We start from the raw sequence: 16,039 nt of genomic DNA on the forward strand, positions 1-16,039 counted from the left end.
CGCCCAAGAATGGAGGTCACGATGCCAGAGGTCGCAATGCCCATGAACAGAGGTCATGGTGCCCACTTGGGTTCGATCTGCTACCTCCAGTTCTCTATTCGTATCTGCTTGGTGTGAATCATTCAATTTGCTACCTCTCTTCGTATATGCTTGGTGTTAATCGGAGGTTGTGACCCTCAAGAGCTGATGGTAGGATAGGTTTGAGAAAGGCGACCGTGATTTTTCTTTGGCAAGAGTCTGACTAATAATACCAAGGTTGTGGAGGGCATAATGAAGCGGGTGGGACATGTATTAAAATGGTGAGGCTAGATTAAATAATCCGGTGCTTATTTAATACCAAACTTACCAAACACCTGTTTCGTATTATTAGTACTATCCGATGACCTAATAAAACATGTCAAACGAGGCCTTACTGTACTTCTTTGGTCTTCATCAGGAAGAGGCCTTATTGGACAATGAATATCGTTTCATAATTAAAAAGAAAAATCTCGGCAAAGGACGATATTTTGAAGGCGAATCTTGCCGCTTAATAAGCCGGACTGGGCTGGGTTGGGGCCTGGGTCATAGTCCGGCCCTCCTCCAGATTTTAGTCACCCGACCCCCTCGTGTTCTTCCTCTTCCCACTTCCTCCGACATGCAGAAATCCTAAGCTCTAAATTCCCCATTTTTTTTTCTCATTCAATTGGTTTAGGAGGTTGCGTGCCCCCAAAGTTTAATGTTAAGCCCTAATTGATTGCGGATTGGGAGGCAAAGGCAAAGGGACAATCGATGGGGAACAAGATCGCTCGAACGACGCAAGTGTCGGCGTCCGAGTACTACCTCCACGACCTGCCGTCGTCCTACAACCTGGTCCTGAAGGAGGTTCTAGGGCGGAGCCGCTTCTTCAAGTCGATTGAGTGCAAGCACGACGAGGGTTTGGTCCTGGTCAAGGTCTATTTCAAGCGCGGCGACTCCATTGATCTCCGTGAATACGAGCGCCGTCTTTACCACATCAAGGACACCTTCCGTGCTCTCGATCACCCTCACGTTTGGCCCTTCCAGGTCCTTTTTCCCATTTCTTTTGTATTTGATTAGCATAAACAGGATTAGTCAACTTTCAATTAGTTTAATTTAGTATAATTTATGTATTACTATGGCATACGAGTTTAATTAATGCTAAAACTCCTGGGTTTTGCATGGAAGCTGATGTTTCCTAGTGGGTCTGAGTTGTTTTGATGTTTCTGAGTAGTATCATTTCAAACTTTGATGTTTCCAAGTTTATAAAGAAGCAAACTTTTGAGTATATGGTGCCCCCCGATGTCCTGTTCTTGCAGTTTTGGCAAGAGACAGATAAAGCAGCTTATCTTGTGAGGCAGTTCTTCTTCAACAATCTGCATGACCGATTAAGCACACGCCCTTTTCTCAGTCTAATCGAGAAGAAATGGTTGGCTTTTCAGGTCTCTCTTTCTCACCCTCTCTCTGTCTGTCTTCCCTGATTTTTAAGTTTGTAATGTTTGTAGTTCTGCTGAGCTTTTTGTTTTGTGGTGGTTGGTGCAGTTACTTCTTGCTCTGAAGCAGTGCCACGACAAAGGAATATGTCACGGTCAGTTCAGTTTAGTTCTGGAATTTCACCAGTGTTATCTTCTCAATGTCATGGTAATGTTATTGGTTTTCTATTTTTTGTCGTATTAGGTGATATTAAGTGCGAGAATGTATTGGTGACTTCTTGGAATTGGCTTTACCTTGCTGACTTCGCATCTTTCAAACCCACCTACATACCATATGACGATCCTTCTGATTTCTCTTTTTTCTTTGACACTGGAGGAAGAAGGCTTTGTTATCTTGCTCCTGAGGTTCGCTTTTCTATCTCTCTTCTGCGTTTGCTTTCTTTCCATTTCTCTACCAAGGAGGTGCCCACTTTTATACATTTTCTCTCTTTTTTTCTGATGTTGTAAGCGGTTATGTAATTATATGCATACATCACAAACATATATACTCATAAAAGGGATACGGCTTGCAGTCATAAGATCCAGCTTGATCGGAGTGGGTTTGTGAATTTGATAATGTGGCTGCTATCCTGGAACAATATTTGATACAAATTCCAATGCAGTACGAATCATCGTAAAATGTATTTCTTAGCACCGGGCTATAGTTTATGTCACTCACTTGGCCATTTATAACATCTTGTTATGCATCTAAATATACTAAATTTATTGAATAGCTTTTTTTCTGCGTCTTTTAGGAGTCAGCTTAGAAGTTTGACCACTAATTTTAAGAATGATCTTACTAACCAGTCATGATGTGTGCTTTCGTTAATAACGCGGTTACATTATTAAGTTTCTTCAAATGCCTTCATTTTCAGAGATTTTATGAGCATGGAGGTGAGATGCAGGTTGCACAAGATGCACCATTAAGGCCATCTATGGACATATTTGCTGTAGGGTGAGCTTTTGTGATGTTAGGATCTCTCTTTTCAGAGCATGACTGTTTCATTTTTATGTCACATTTGAAGTTGAAATCTCAGATATAGAGTGATAATGATATATGTCAAGTTAACCCTTGCATTGTCAAAGCCCGAATGCAAATGTGCTCATGCTTAATCATCACCACAATCATTATGATTTTCTCTTGGGATGCATCATCATATTCACGACGTTGTTTTAGGTGTGTAATTGCTGAGCTTTTCCTTGAGGGCCAGCCACTATTCGAACTCTCTCAACTTCTTGCTTATCGTAGAGGGCAGTATGATCCTAGCCAACTTCTTGAAAAGGTACTCTCTCAGTACTAAGTATACAATTCTGTTTGAGTTTTCATCACATCTCTTGCCGTAGTGTTTTATATTACTCCTTATCTAGTTGCTTCTCTAGTCTTGAACCTTATATTTTGGACAACCCTTGGATATTATATTTCATCTTACTTGTTCTAGTGTTGCCTAACTGATGTACATGGTTATTATATGCACTTCTGAATGCAGATACCTGATTCTGGGATTCGCAAGATGATACTTCATATGATTCAGTTGGAACCAGAGCTGCGACTTTCTGCTGATAGCTACCTACAGGAGTATACAACTGTTGTGTTTCCAAGTTACTTCTCTCCGTTTCTGCATAATTTTCATTGTTTCTGGAATCCCCTTCATTCAGATATGAGGGTAAGAAATGTTGGTGCATAATATAAGACTGGCATTTCATAATTTTTGGAACTCACGTTAAAGTAATATTTTACTCTGTAATTATTGTATGTAGGTTGCACTTTGCCAGAGTGTTTTTCATGAGATACTTAAACAAATGATGAGCAGTAGGTCAACTGAGGACAGTGGAAACGGACTGGGAGCTCCTTCAAGTGCCAATGCTATTAGTGGTAGAACTTCTCAGGAGGCGGTTGGAATGCAGAACAAGAGTTTGACAAAGGGCTCGTTTCCAAAGAGAGAAGAGATGGGTAAAGGCTTAAAATGTGATCAATTAGAACTTCTTGGTGATATCAATACTCTTCTTCGGGATGTTAAACAAAGTAATAATTACTCTGCTACCAAGGCAATGCTGAATGATATTCCTGATTCTGCGTTTTCCCCGAATCTTGGAAACTATGGCATGCAATCTCCTGGTGATTTACTTCAATCTATCTCCAATGCATTTAGGAGAAACGATCATCCTTTTCTGAAAAAGATTACATTGAATGATTTGAATTCATTGATGTCCAAGTATGACAGCCAGTCAGATACCTTTGGCATGCCGTTTCTGCCTTTACCTGAAGACAGTATCAGATGTGAGGGCATGGTTCTGATTACCTCGCTGCTCTGTTCCTGCATACGTAATGTAAAATTGCCTCATTTAAGGAGGAGGGCCATACTCTTGCTGAAATCGTCTGCCTTGTACATTGATGATGAAGATCGTTTGCAACGTGTAATTCCATATGTTGTTGCAATGCTTTCAGATTCAGCTGCAATTGTGCGTTGTGCTGCCTTGGAGACGTTGTGTGACATTCTCCCTCTAGTCCAGGATTTTCCTCCCAGTGATGCAAAAATTTTTCCGGAGTATATATTGCCAATGCTTTCCATGCTTCCCGATGACCCAGAGGAAAGCGTGAGAATATGTTATGCCAGTAATATAGCTAAGCTGGCATTAACTGCTTATGGTTTCTTGGTTCACTCAATACGCTTGAGTGAGGCTGGGGTACTTGATGAATTAACTTCTGCAAAAAAGCCGCTGGTATCATCTAGTGAGACATCTGGTCAACTGCAGAGGGTGAATAGCGATGCACAGCTTGCAGTGTTGAGGAAATCTATAGCTGAGGTCATTCAAGAACTTGTTATGGGTCCAAAGCAAACTCCAAATATCAGGAGAGCACTCCTTCAGGACATTAGCAACCTATGCTGCTTCTTTGGCCAGAGACAGAGTAATGATTTTTTGTTACCCATTCTCCCTGCTTTTCTGAATGATCGAGATGAGCAGCTGAGAGCAGTATTCTATGGGCAAATTGTATATGTGTGTTTCTTTGTGGGTCAAAGAAGTGTGGAAGAATATCTTTTACCTTATATTGAGCAGGCTGTAAGTGATGTAACAGAGGCTGTCATTGTCAATGCATTGGACTGTCTGGCCATTTTGTGCAAAAGTGGTTTCTTGACGAAGAGGATACTTCTAGAAATGATTGAGCGTGCATTTCCATTGTTATGCTATCCCAGTCAGTGGGTAAGAAGGTCAGCTGTCACTTTTATTGCAGCCAGTAGTGAAAGCTTAGGTGCTGTAGATTCCTATGTCTTTCTAGCCCCTGTTATTCGGCCCTTACTCCGCAGACAGCCAGCATCTCTTGCTTCTGAAAAGGCTCTCCTTTCGTCTTTAAAACCTCCAGTCTCAAGACAGGTTTTTTACCAAGTTCTAGAAAATGCAAGGAGTTCAGACATGTTGGAAAGACAGAGAAAGATATGGTACAACTCTTGGCCTCAGTCTAAACAATGGGAAAGTGTTGACTTGCTTCAGCAAGGGGTTGAGGAACTGAGTTCAACAAAAAGCTGGCCAGCCGAGCACCAGAGTCCTGAAAATCATAAACTTACCGGAAAGGCCTTGCAACAAGGAGAGTTAACTGAATGTGATGACGGTGAGGCTAAGTTGAGAAGTATGGGAAGCTTTACGCCCGCTTCTAGCACAGTTGACATTCATGATCCTTTGTCCTCTGAAAAAATGCAATTTTCAGGTTTTATGTGGCCACAGGGAAGTTATGTGAATAGCTTCATGTGTGATAAATCATCAGTTGGCATACCTTTATACTCCTTTAGCATGGACAAGCGAGCAGTGGGAGTTCCTTCTCCAGCATCTGATTCTCCTTCACAAGTGAATCCCGTAGGAATTGGTGCATCAGCCATGCCTTGGATGGAGCCAGTAAATAAATCATTTAGTTTGGCTAGTTCTGTTCCAGCACCTAAGCTTGTGTCAGGATCATTCAATTTTGGCAATGGTTCCAAACAGTTCTATAGAGTTGTACATGAGCCAGATGGTAGGGATAATGATCAAACCGCCTTTGCTAATAGCAAGCTTCAAAATATGGGATTATCTGGCACTACAAAAGGAAGTGCCATACCCTTGGAAGATGCATCCACTTCAAGTGATCTAACAGGAATGCCGCCTTCTGCACGAAATTCATCAATTCCAGACTCTGGTTGGAGGCCTCGTGGGGTGTTGGTTGCTCACCTGCAAGAACATCGGTCTGCTGTCAATGACATAGCCATTTCAACTGATCATAGCTTTTTTGTGAGCGCATCTGATGATTCCACTGTTAAGGTGTGGGATTCAAGAAAGTTGGAAAAGGACATATCATTTCGGTCAAGGTTGACTTATCATCTAGAGGGAAGCCGTGCACTTTGCAGTGCAATGCTCCGGGGGTCTGCTCGAGTCGTTGTAGGAGCATGTGATGGCATGATACATATGTTTTCTGTTGATTACATCTCCAGGGGACTTGGTAATGTGGTTGAAAAGTATTCAGGTGTTGCTGATATCAAGAAGAAGGATATAAAGGAAGGTGCCATATTGAGCTTGTTGAATTTCTCAGCGGATAACTGCACAAATCAGATGGTTATGTACAGCACCCAAAATTGTGGTATCCATCTTTGGGATACAAGGTTGAACACCAATTCTTGGACATTGAGAGCAACTCCTGAGGAGGGCTACGTGTCTTCGCTGGTAACAGGCTCCTGTGAAAATTGGTTTGTGTCAGGATCTTCGAGGGGTGTGCTTACTCTTTGGGATATGAGGTTCCTTATTCCTGTAAACTCATGGCAGTATTCTTCTGTTTGCCCTATAGAGAAAATGTGCCTTTTTCTTCCTCCACCTAATGCCTCTGTGTCTGCTGCTGCAAGGCCCCTTATTTATGTTGCTGCAGGTTGCAACGAAGTTTCACTTTGGAATGCTGAAAATGGAAGCTGCCACCAGGTACATAAAAATTATCTTTTATCGGTTTGCACACTTAACACAGAAATCATCGTATATAAGTTTTGTTAGATGTTAGATATTAGATATGGATTGTACTGGAAAAGTTAGATGATAAAATCGTATGCATAGATTACACTCCCCTGGTTGCCCTTTTTTTTCAAAGCGTAAAAACAAAGAAAACTGAAAGCAAAGATCAGATCTTATTTTATACAAGCAGGATGGGGTTTGAGCAGAAATCATGAATTGGAGAGTTAAGAGGCATTTCATCCATGCACCTCTTTTAGGTTAAAATTGAAGGATTGCTGGTTTTACTCTGTGGTTTACCAAAATTTCCAACTTCTTTTCTTCAGACTAGCTGAATGGTAGTATATTAGTTTCTTGTAGTCCAAATTTTTATTTTACTGATTCTTGATGACTCCTAGAATCAGCCCCCTGCTTCTCCCTCGCCCTCATGAACCCCATAACCAATAGGAATGCAAAACTTGAGGGTGCTTAAGATTGGATTATTCAAATTTTTACTTTGGAGATGGTAATTTGTTGATTAAGAAAAAGGTTAAATTTGTATATACAAAACTATCAAGTGCCTCTTGGCCCTTGGATGGTCTGTTCAGCCTTTGAGTTTTACCAAACCTTTTAAATGCTTATTATTTCTCTCTTTTTTATTTTTTATTTTCATTACCTACACATGGCCCCTTTTTTGTTAGGTTTACCTTCATTTGTTCAAATGTTGAGATATTATTATTATTTTCCTGCAGGTGCTGAGAGTGGCAAGTTACGAAAGTGATGCTGAAATGTCTGAAGTGCCTTGGGCCTTGGCTAAGTCATCAAGTAAAAGTTCCAAACCAGATATGAGACGGAATGGCAATCCCCACTACAGAGTTGATGAACTAAATGAACCCACTCCTCGTCTTCCTGGCATCCGTTCATTGCTACCCTTACCTGGGGGTGATTTGATAACTGGAGGAACCGATTTGAAGATACGTCGATGGGATCATTACAGGTTTGTACACAAGTTCAATAGTACTTTCTTGGTTTACTAAAGGGTCTTGTTATCTAATTGGCTTTATCCATATATTGCAGCCCCGATCGAAGTTACTCAATATGTGGGCCAAACTTGAAGGGAGTCGGTAATGATGATTTCTATGCAACAAGATCTAGCTTTGGTGTGCAAGTTGTGCAGGTATGATTAATCAGTTGTAGTCATATATCTATGAAATTAGGTGGCATAGTAAACTATCCTCGGTGGAAGGGTATGATGACGTCGATCTTTAGATTATTTAACTTATCCTCCTAAAACCACAGTTAAAATAAAATGACTTGGTAGTTTCGAAGAACCTTCATGGAACTGGCAATAGGATGTGCTTGCTGTTATTATATTTCTTTTATAAGCTGCTTAAACTTTATGTCACAGGTCGTTGTTCTATTGTGTTCCTGGTCTCGGTGTTTGCGTTGTAACAAATATGATACTAGATCAGTTGCTAAGTTGAAGAAAGTTACTATTATTATTTTAATTTGGTACGTAATTCTTGAATTGGTTTTTGGTTTAAATATAGGAGACAAAAAGACGACCTCTAACATCAAAGCTGACAGCCAAGGCAGTCCTTGCGGCTGCTGCCACTGATTCTGCTGGCTGCCACCGCGATTCAATCCTATCCTTGGCCTCGGTTAAGTTAAATCAGAGACACTTAATATCAAGTGGTAGAGATGGGGCAATTAAGGTTTGGAAGTGATTGACAACGTGATAGATATTATGTTGTACATACATAGCACAATGCTAGTGAAGTTGTACATTATTATTTAACGGTTGCCTAACCCCTCGTCATATATGTGTTCGTGTCACACCCTGCTTGATGTGTATAGTTTGTACAAATGTAGAAATATAGATGATCTCGGTCAAATTATTGATGGCTTGCCTCCCTTTGTTGATATTTACTGTGGAAATGCTTGATACAGGATTATGTAAATTTGGGCATACTTGCGATTCCAGGTTCAAATTTTCTTTCATATTTACTGTTGGATCGCATCTTGAAAGAATACGGTTTCGATGTTATTGGTTCTTGCCTTTTTCTGCATGCAAAGTTTGAATTTTGAGATTCATATGGTAAGAATGTCCTATTACCAGTCTTGTTCTCTTAGACTCCATGGTAGAAGGAAATTGTGGTCACTTACTGTTCGGTCTTAATTGACCGACACATGGACATTTTAACTTTGTTGTTGTACTTTTTCTCCACCTTGGATTAAGATTGAACCGTCGGTGATCATAATATTCTTGGACCATTGGGTCTAGGAGAACTGGCCTCGTCCTTCTATGGAGCACACTTTTTCATGGTTCGGGAGTTACTCCACGTATTGCATGATGTAAAACAGAGAGTGGATTTGTTTGTCTTTTGTTGAATCTTTTTCATGACTCAATAGATAATTTGATAAGCCAATAATTTTTCAAAACGGGAACACATGCAACCTCTTGAAATGTATACTTTTCAAATCTTCGTAGGAAGGAAAATTACCAAACCAGATTAACACTATGTTTGGATGAGGGAAATAAACTTGGAATTTGGATAAAAGTCAGAATTTATGAATTGACATGCACAAATTCCCTTGTTTGGATTGATAACATAGAAATTTAGAATTTCCGAGTGAAAAAAAAACTTGGAATTTGGGGCCTCCAATTCCTAAGTTTAAATTCCATGTAAATAGGTGTCATTTCTCAATTCCTATGATTGAGAGTTTAAAATTAACAAATTCCGTTTTCAATTCTATTGTTTTTTTAGGTTAATCAAACAACAAAATTCACAAATTCTAGAAAATAAAATCCTGTCATTTCAATTTCCGTCATTTTAAAATTCCATAGTAATTTTAAATTTCTTCATCCAAACATAAAGTAAAAGTATTTGATTCATGGTTTCCTAGTGAAGCCAATTCATGTTCCGCAATTGTATTTGCTTCTCGAAAAATACATTAAAAGTGTGCAAAGATTCGTAAGGAAATTCTTAGCATCCGGCATGATAGAAGCAATCCTTCAAGGGCATCTTAAATGGGGATGTAAAAGTTACGTTTACATTTTATTTACGTTTTTGGGAAGCTGTAAATATGAGTTCTACTTTAATGGAAATATGTAAATTTGTGATTTCATTCTAACCAGGTCCATCTCCTAATGTAAGAAAAGATGTAAATTGACATTTTTGTTTACATTCTCCAACCAAGTTGGATATTTTGTATTCCGTCCATTAGATTTCTAGCCAACAAAAAGTAAAATGCTAACTTTTAAGATAATTTTTAAACTCGGCTGAATAAATCAAACAAGAGTACGTGAGAGGCTTCAAATGACGTGTGAAAATTAGCTTCAATTTTAAACTCTATTCGTCAAGATATAATAAAAAAAGGATGCTCAAACCCAATCCGATCATTTATTGAGTTTGGTTTGGTTTGGTTTACCATATCCAAGACGTCCTCTTAACCCAACCCAATATGAGTTCTAATCAAAATTCATTGGTACCAAACCAAGCCTACTTAATTTACCGTAAATGTCAAACAATAGATTTTGTTAAATTAACTGTAGATGAAGTTCAATCCCACGTTATAGTACAAGAGAAATAATTTTTAATTTTTTCTTTTCGGTTACTTGAGGATGGTGGATGGTCGAGCAAAGAAAAGAAATATTTCTACTTTTTCTTTTTCCTGCTTTCTTCTCTCCTTCAATTATTTCTGGCTTCTTGCTGGTTCTTCTGGGACCAAACAAGTTTGGTTTTTATACTTCCATTCTTCCTTTCCCAAAAACCCTAATTTCAAGGGTCAAATTAAATACGAACTAACCGATCATTCATACCGATTACATAATTAACAAAAATGGTGTCGGCGGACAAGGACATGGTGGCTTACTGCTTCGATACTCTCCTCGCTCACTACAGCATCGAACAACCTGCTCCTCCAGCCTTCGACGACGGCCAGCAGTACTCTCTCTCTCTCTCTCTCTCCCTCTACACACACACACACACACACATATACATAATACAATCTCACTCAAACGCACGCAGGTACACAATTTCTTTTCAATTTTATTATATTTAATTTTTCTAGAATAATCTGTTGCCATGGTTTTACTTGTGCTGCAGATTCTTGATATTGCATTTAGTGGGGTGGCTTCATTTATTTATTTATTGCATAGATAGTTTTCTAGAATAATCTGTTGCCATGATAATTCTGTTTTATTTTTCTTCTACTATGAACTACAAATATATATATAAAAAAAATTAATTTATGTGTACTGATTGAACCAGTCTCAGTGGCTTTGCTTAGATCAAGATGATTTTCTCATGCCATTGCTGAATTTTCCCAAAGTACATTAGCTCAGCCATGTACAGTACAGCTTATCTGTATTGGCATTCAAAACAACATTCATTTTCGTCGGTCAGTAAATTATGAGTGGTGTTGGAAGGCTGCGTGGATTGGTCCCATGTTTTCCTAAGAGGGGATAGGATGGATGATTAGTTCGATACTTGATTGAAGCCCATTTGGATTAGGTAATTCGCTTCAATATGCAGGAGGAGGTAGAGCTGTGGAGGCCCTTTATTGGAGCCTGCTCGGTGTGCTGGCTTAGCTTATAGCATTGGCTTTTTGATTGTCTATGAGAATGAACTTGTTGAGTGAATTGTTCCTATTTTTGCAGTGTTGTTATTTTTATAGCAAAGTGCAGTCATTTGCAAAAGCAAGAGCACGGTTTCAGTTTGTGTTGTGTTTGTGACTATTAGTCTCCTAGACCCATGGTTCAAGGAAATTGCAGTCGCTTACTGTTCGATCTTAATCCAACGGTGGAGGAAAAAGTATAGCAACAAATGTTAAATGACCTATTTTTTCCCTTGTTCTTTTATGTATTTTCTTGGGCCAGACAAAGGATAGATAGATCTAATAATTTTCTTATACCAGTTATGACATTTAGGGACTGGAAGTTTTGAACTTGACACCTTCTCTTTAGAAGAGTGGTGTATGTACCAACTAGGCTATATATCTTGCAGTTTCTTTTACCAATACTTGGTGTGAGATTTATTTGCTTTTAGTTTAAATATTGCATTGACTCCAATTACGTGGCATGTGCTTTTCATATTACCCTTTGTCGTTGGGGTTATGAGTTATAAATAGCCAGTAATATTAGTTTCATGTTTTCTTCTGCTAATAGAATCTATATGTGTGTGTGTGTGTGTGTGTGTGTGTGGTTGGGAATGTGTGGGTGAAGTTGGGAACTTAACTTGTAGACTTGCATATCAATTGTAAGAGTATGGATTGCTTCATGTCTTATAAAGCAGGACATTGATTCTTTCGATGTTCTCATCTGACATTAACGATGCTTGGGTCTCAGTCCATTGTTCGTTACTTGGAAGAAAGTGGTGAATGGTGGTGAACCTCGTTTGCGTGGATGCATAGGAACACTAGAACCTCGGGGCTTGATTAATGGATTCAGGGATTACGCTCTAACCAGGTATTATGACAGCTTTTGTACTTTTCATCTTGACTGTATCATACGTGGTCCTACATGTACATAGAGTACTATCTCTGCATGTTTTCTTTCCTGTGTTATTTGAGATGTGTTTGGCAGCCTATACATATGTGATCTACGTACATGTGCATGTGTATTTTTTGGGCATGCTTGTTTGGGTTTTCCTTTTATGTTTTAGGGAAACTTTCATTTGTTTTTTTAAATCATGAACCATGTGTCAGAACTCTGAAATCATAATTTGTTCGTGGAAGAGCATATTGTTCAGTATTATGATGATCCTATGAGTGGTTGTGTGTGGGAAAGCACATGTATGTGTCTAGTGATTGAAGAACTGCAAAGGAGATGGGCTAGAAATTGAGTTGAAATTGGCGAAGCCCACACCAAAAGGGTGCTCAAGGTTGCTACCTCAGCCTTTAGAGGATTTAGTTACCAATTACCTCCCTTATAATTATGCTTCTAAATTCCCTTTAGTTAGCTATCATCTAAATTCCTTCTAATTTGTGTGTGTTATGATGATTATAGCCTTGCTCAAATAGTGCGTGGTTTTTTTTTTTTTTTTTTGCTGGAATTAAATTAAGATTAGGATTTATACGTTGCACTAAATAATACACTTGATTGTTAAAAGAGATTAGGTAATGTATGCAATCTTGTTGGGTGATGTCACAAGGTTGAATCTTGTACTGCATTTCTTGGTAGGATCCACATTCTTGATCTTCCTGGTATTGGTCACATCATGTTTTTTGATGTTTCACAAGCATTCTCCGCTGTATGAACCTTTGGAACCTTAATTTTCTTTAACTCTACCCAGTCCCTACTCCAGTGATAACGAATCAATATGCTTTGATCTTCAATGAAATACTTGATTCTTGACTTAGAAAATAGCACTTTGGCTGTCACATTTTATCACCATGGAACTATGCTACAGTGTTGCTTTCCTGGATCTGCCATATACCTTGGAACAACGCTTATTGCTTGAGCTAGGACAGGGCTTGTGCAAAAACCACCGAATACATGAGACATCCAACTGCATTTGCATAATGCACTTTATTTTCCTCTGCTGATGTGGGGTTTTCTATTCTTTATGATCTTTTGTTTTTTGGTGCAACATATAATGATTTCTTCCTGTTTGTAATTTTCTGCAGTGCTTTGAAGGACCGGAGGTTTTCCCCAATACAAGCAAAGGAAATACCTCAGTTGGAATGCACAGTTTCCATTCTGACTGATTATGAAACTGCTAGTCACTACCTTGATTGGGAGGTATGTTTCAAGTTCTTCCGCTGCTGGGATATTTGTAAGGATCTTTAATGTTTTGGCTTAATCAGCTATTTTGCATGCTACATAGTTGGTTTCGTTACTTAAATTATGTTTGTAATATACTCTTGTTTTTAGATTAATGAATAGAGATACCAATGTTTAAAAAAAACGCGCCATAAGACGTGCCTCGGCAGCTTCGGATGAAACCATGAAAATGCCTCTGCCCAGTTGGAGCAGGCTTAAACTTGCCTAGACGTGGTTGAGGCGTGTCTGAGGCGTTCGACTGGGCGTCTTTTTTTTTTCTTTTTTTTTTAAGTTGCTGAAATCTGAAAAATTTTTAGTTGAAATCTAAAAATTTTTTAGTTGCAGAGCCAGCTGTACTCTGAAGAAGATGAAGAAGACGGCGTCATTGCGAGTGGTTTATGTTTGCTGATTTTTCGTGTTTTTTATAGTTTCTTTTTTCTTTTTTCTTTTTAAACTGAACTACTTTTAATGAGATTTGTTACCCCACCATATTCCTTTCGGTTGGACTTTTTGTTTCTAATAATATTTTATTGATCTCAAAATATTGAAAATAAGACATTTCTATGAAAGCATCTTGTAATGTTATATATTCTTTCCTTAAAAAAGGTGATTGGTCAGCAGGAAAAAAAAAACATTCTTTTTTTTGGTAACATTATATTATTCTTTACTTAAATAAACGTTATGTTATCCTTGTTTTTCTCCTTTAAGACTCTGTATCCCACCAAAATATTATATATACATATCTATATAATTATATATATTGTATATATTAAAAAATGTAGGTTTTGTGAGGCCTCAAGGCTTTCGCGTAGGCAGGGCTATCCGTGAAACATCTTACCTATGCCTTCGCCTTTTAAAACATTGATAGATACTAAAGTTTTGTTTTCTCTCTTATCATGATTAATAAATATTGCAGATTGGGAAACATGGTATAATTATTGAATTTACTGATCCTGACTATAATACAAGGCGCAGTGCCACATACTTGCCTGAGGTTGCTGCTCATGAAGGTAATTCTCCCCACTCATTATTTACTTGAAATTTATGAGCAAAAATAAGTTAAAGTAGTATCTTTGAAAATTCTGGAGGTACAACTTCAACGCTGACCTTTGAAATGGAAATAGAATTACAAATGTGATCTTTTAATAAACTCATTTCTTTGCTCGGTTCTTCTATTTTATTAATAAAATTACAATTATATCTCATGATTATTTTTTTTTCCACATCCTTTTATTTATTTTAAATTAGACAAAAGAATACTGCTGCCCTGGCCCTAAGACAGTTGCCTGTGATGGGCCCCTCAAAGGGGCATAAGAGTCCATTTTGGTGCCCCTGATACAGACACCGACTACTTTCCATGGCATACCATGGCAAGCTAAAGGTGGGGAGGGGAAGAGTTGGGAAATGACGAAGAAGGTGAGTGGTATGGCTTTCAAAGTTACCGTTCAAATGGGTTCATATAGATGGTTCCTTCATCTAGAACTGTGTTGTAACTTCACTGCAGCCACACATTCGTGTCACTGCTTGAGTCTCGTTGAAGTTTAAGATAGACAAGGATTTAGGGCATAGGATTTGGGTTTGAGTTCTTTGAGCTTTAAAGTCTAGAAACTAAGTTGAAAAACTAAGCCTTAAACTGGTTCGATGAAAAACAACTGAGGTAAGCTGTTACTACGACTCAGTCACAGTTGTATGGATTTCATGCAGTCATTATTAGGTTTGTGAATAATATAGTTTTGTGACTGTTACTGTTCAAAGGTTTCAACAACATTGTAGCCCAAAATAACCTTAAACAATTCTTCTACGTCTGCTATGTCTAAAAAGAAAAACGACATAATTTTAACTCAACTAAAACGACATAGTTTTATAAACCAAGTCTTTTTTACCAAAACTAAAACGACCCTATCTTTTATGGACAAGGTTTTGACGCAGTAGATTGAGTTGTAAATTTAGTTGACACAGGGTTACCTATTCCCAGGTTTTAATGTATGCTTTATGATTTCTGTTGTTGCTCATCTATTGAACAGAAGTCAGGTGATATTATATTTGAAAATATGCTTTGCAAACAGTTCCTTACTTTAGTTTGGAATAAGGATCCAATTGCAGCTAGGTTTCTAATGAAAATTAAGGCACGCAATGCGATGTGTGGGCTGTAAATCACCATTAAGCTGGGATTTCTGCGCGAATTTGTGTTTGGTTAATGTTTTGGTTCTTAGTCTGGTCTGATTTGGTTTGGTTTCAGGTTGGACAAAAACAGAAGCAATTGACTCATTGATGCGGAAATCTGGATATAATGGCAGCATCACTGAGCCGCTTCGGAAGAGCATACGATTGACCCGCTACCAGAGCTCATTATGCACCATGGACCACAACGACTATGTTTCCTACATCAAGGAAACCAGAGGCAGAGCTCCGTCTCTTGTTGGCGCTATATCTGGCAGTCGCTAACCAAATATGAACATTCTGAAAGAAAGCATTTGGGGTTGGAGGGTTGTACTTGTTTGTTGTTCCATTGCAGACTCCAATAATTGTGACCTTCGTTATCATTCTTCAGATTCGTTCGATTTTTGAAGAAGGAAATCAAACACTTTTGAGCTCAGCTTCTCCTGAATGCTATGTTGTACTTGTAAAAACTTGTGACTCAATTTCCTTGAAACTAGTACGTATTGCATGTGTAATTTTATGTCCTTTAGACTCTACGCCTTGAGAAAAACTTACATGGCACATGTACACCGTCTCCAATGCCAATAAGATAAGGACGTGTGGACTAAAACATACACGTCTTCATTTCATTGGCATGGCGATCTACTGTTTACCCGTGCCATATAAGTCCTCGTTCATACTCCTAACCCCACACTTCATTTTAACAAAT

The 16,039-nt window shown here is 38.5% G+C and overlaps 2 protein-coding genes across 2 annotated transcripts; both read left to right on the forward strand.

The window, feature by feature from the left end:
- The first annotated feature begins 484 nt into the window (after positions 1-484).
- On the forward strand, positions 485-8,451 carry LOC126629088 (serine/threonine-protein kinase VPS15-like). Its single transcript, XM_050298975.1, has 11 exons — positions 485-1,041; positions 1,314-1,436; positions 1,537-1,582; positions 1,672-1,832; positions 2,342-2,421; positions 2,644-2,749; positions 2,954-3,130; positions 3,225-6,401; positions 7,157-7,401; positions 7,482-7,581; positions 7,955-8,451. Exons 1-11 carry the CDS (start codon positions 769-771, stop codon positions 8,129-8,131), a joined length of 4,665 nt encoding a protein of 1,554 aa, XP_050154932.1. The 5' UTR covers positions 485-768; the 3' UTR covers positions 8,132-8,451.
- Positions 8,452-10,051: 1,600 nt separating this feature from the next.
- On the forward strand, positions 10,052-15,845 carry LOC126628020 (uncharacterized protein At2g38710-like). Its single transcript, XM_050297597.1, has 5 exons — positions 10,052-10,351; positions 11,755-11,874; positions 13,035-13,149; positions 14,087-14,180; positions 15,410-15,845. The coding sequence occupies exons 1-5, from the start codon at positions 10,248-10,250 to the stop codon at positions 15,613-15,615; spliced, it is 639 nt and encodes a 212-aa protein (XP_050153554.1). The 5' UTR covers positions 10,052-10,247; the 3' UTR covers positions 15,616-15,845.
- Positions 15,846-16,039: the final 194 nt, after the last annotated feature.

The sequence above is a fragment of the Malus sylvestris genome, chromosome 7, assembly GCF_916048215.2.
Source record: "Malus sylvestris chromosome 7, drMalSylv7.2, whole genome shotgun sequence".
Lineage (NCBI taxonomy): Eukaryota > Viridiplantae > Streptophyta > Magnoliopsida > Rosales > Rosaceae > Malus > Malus sylvestris.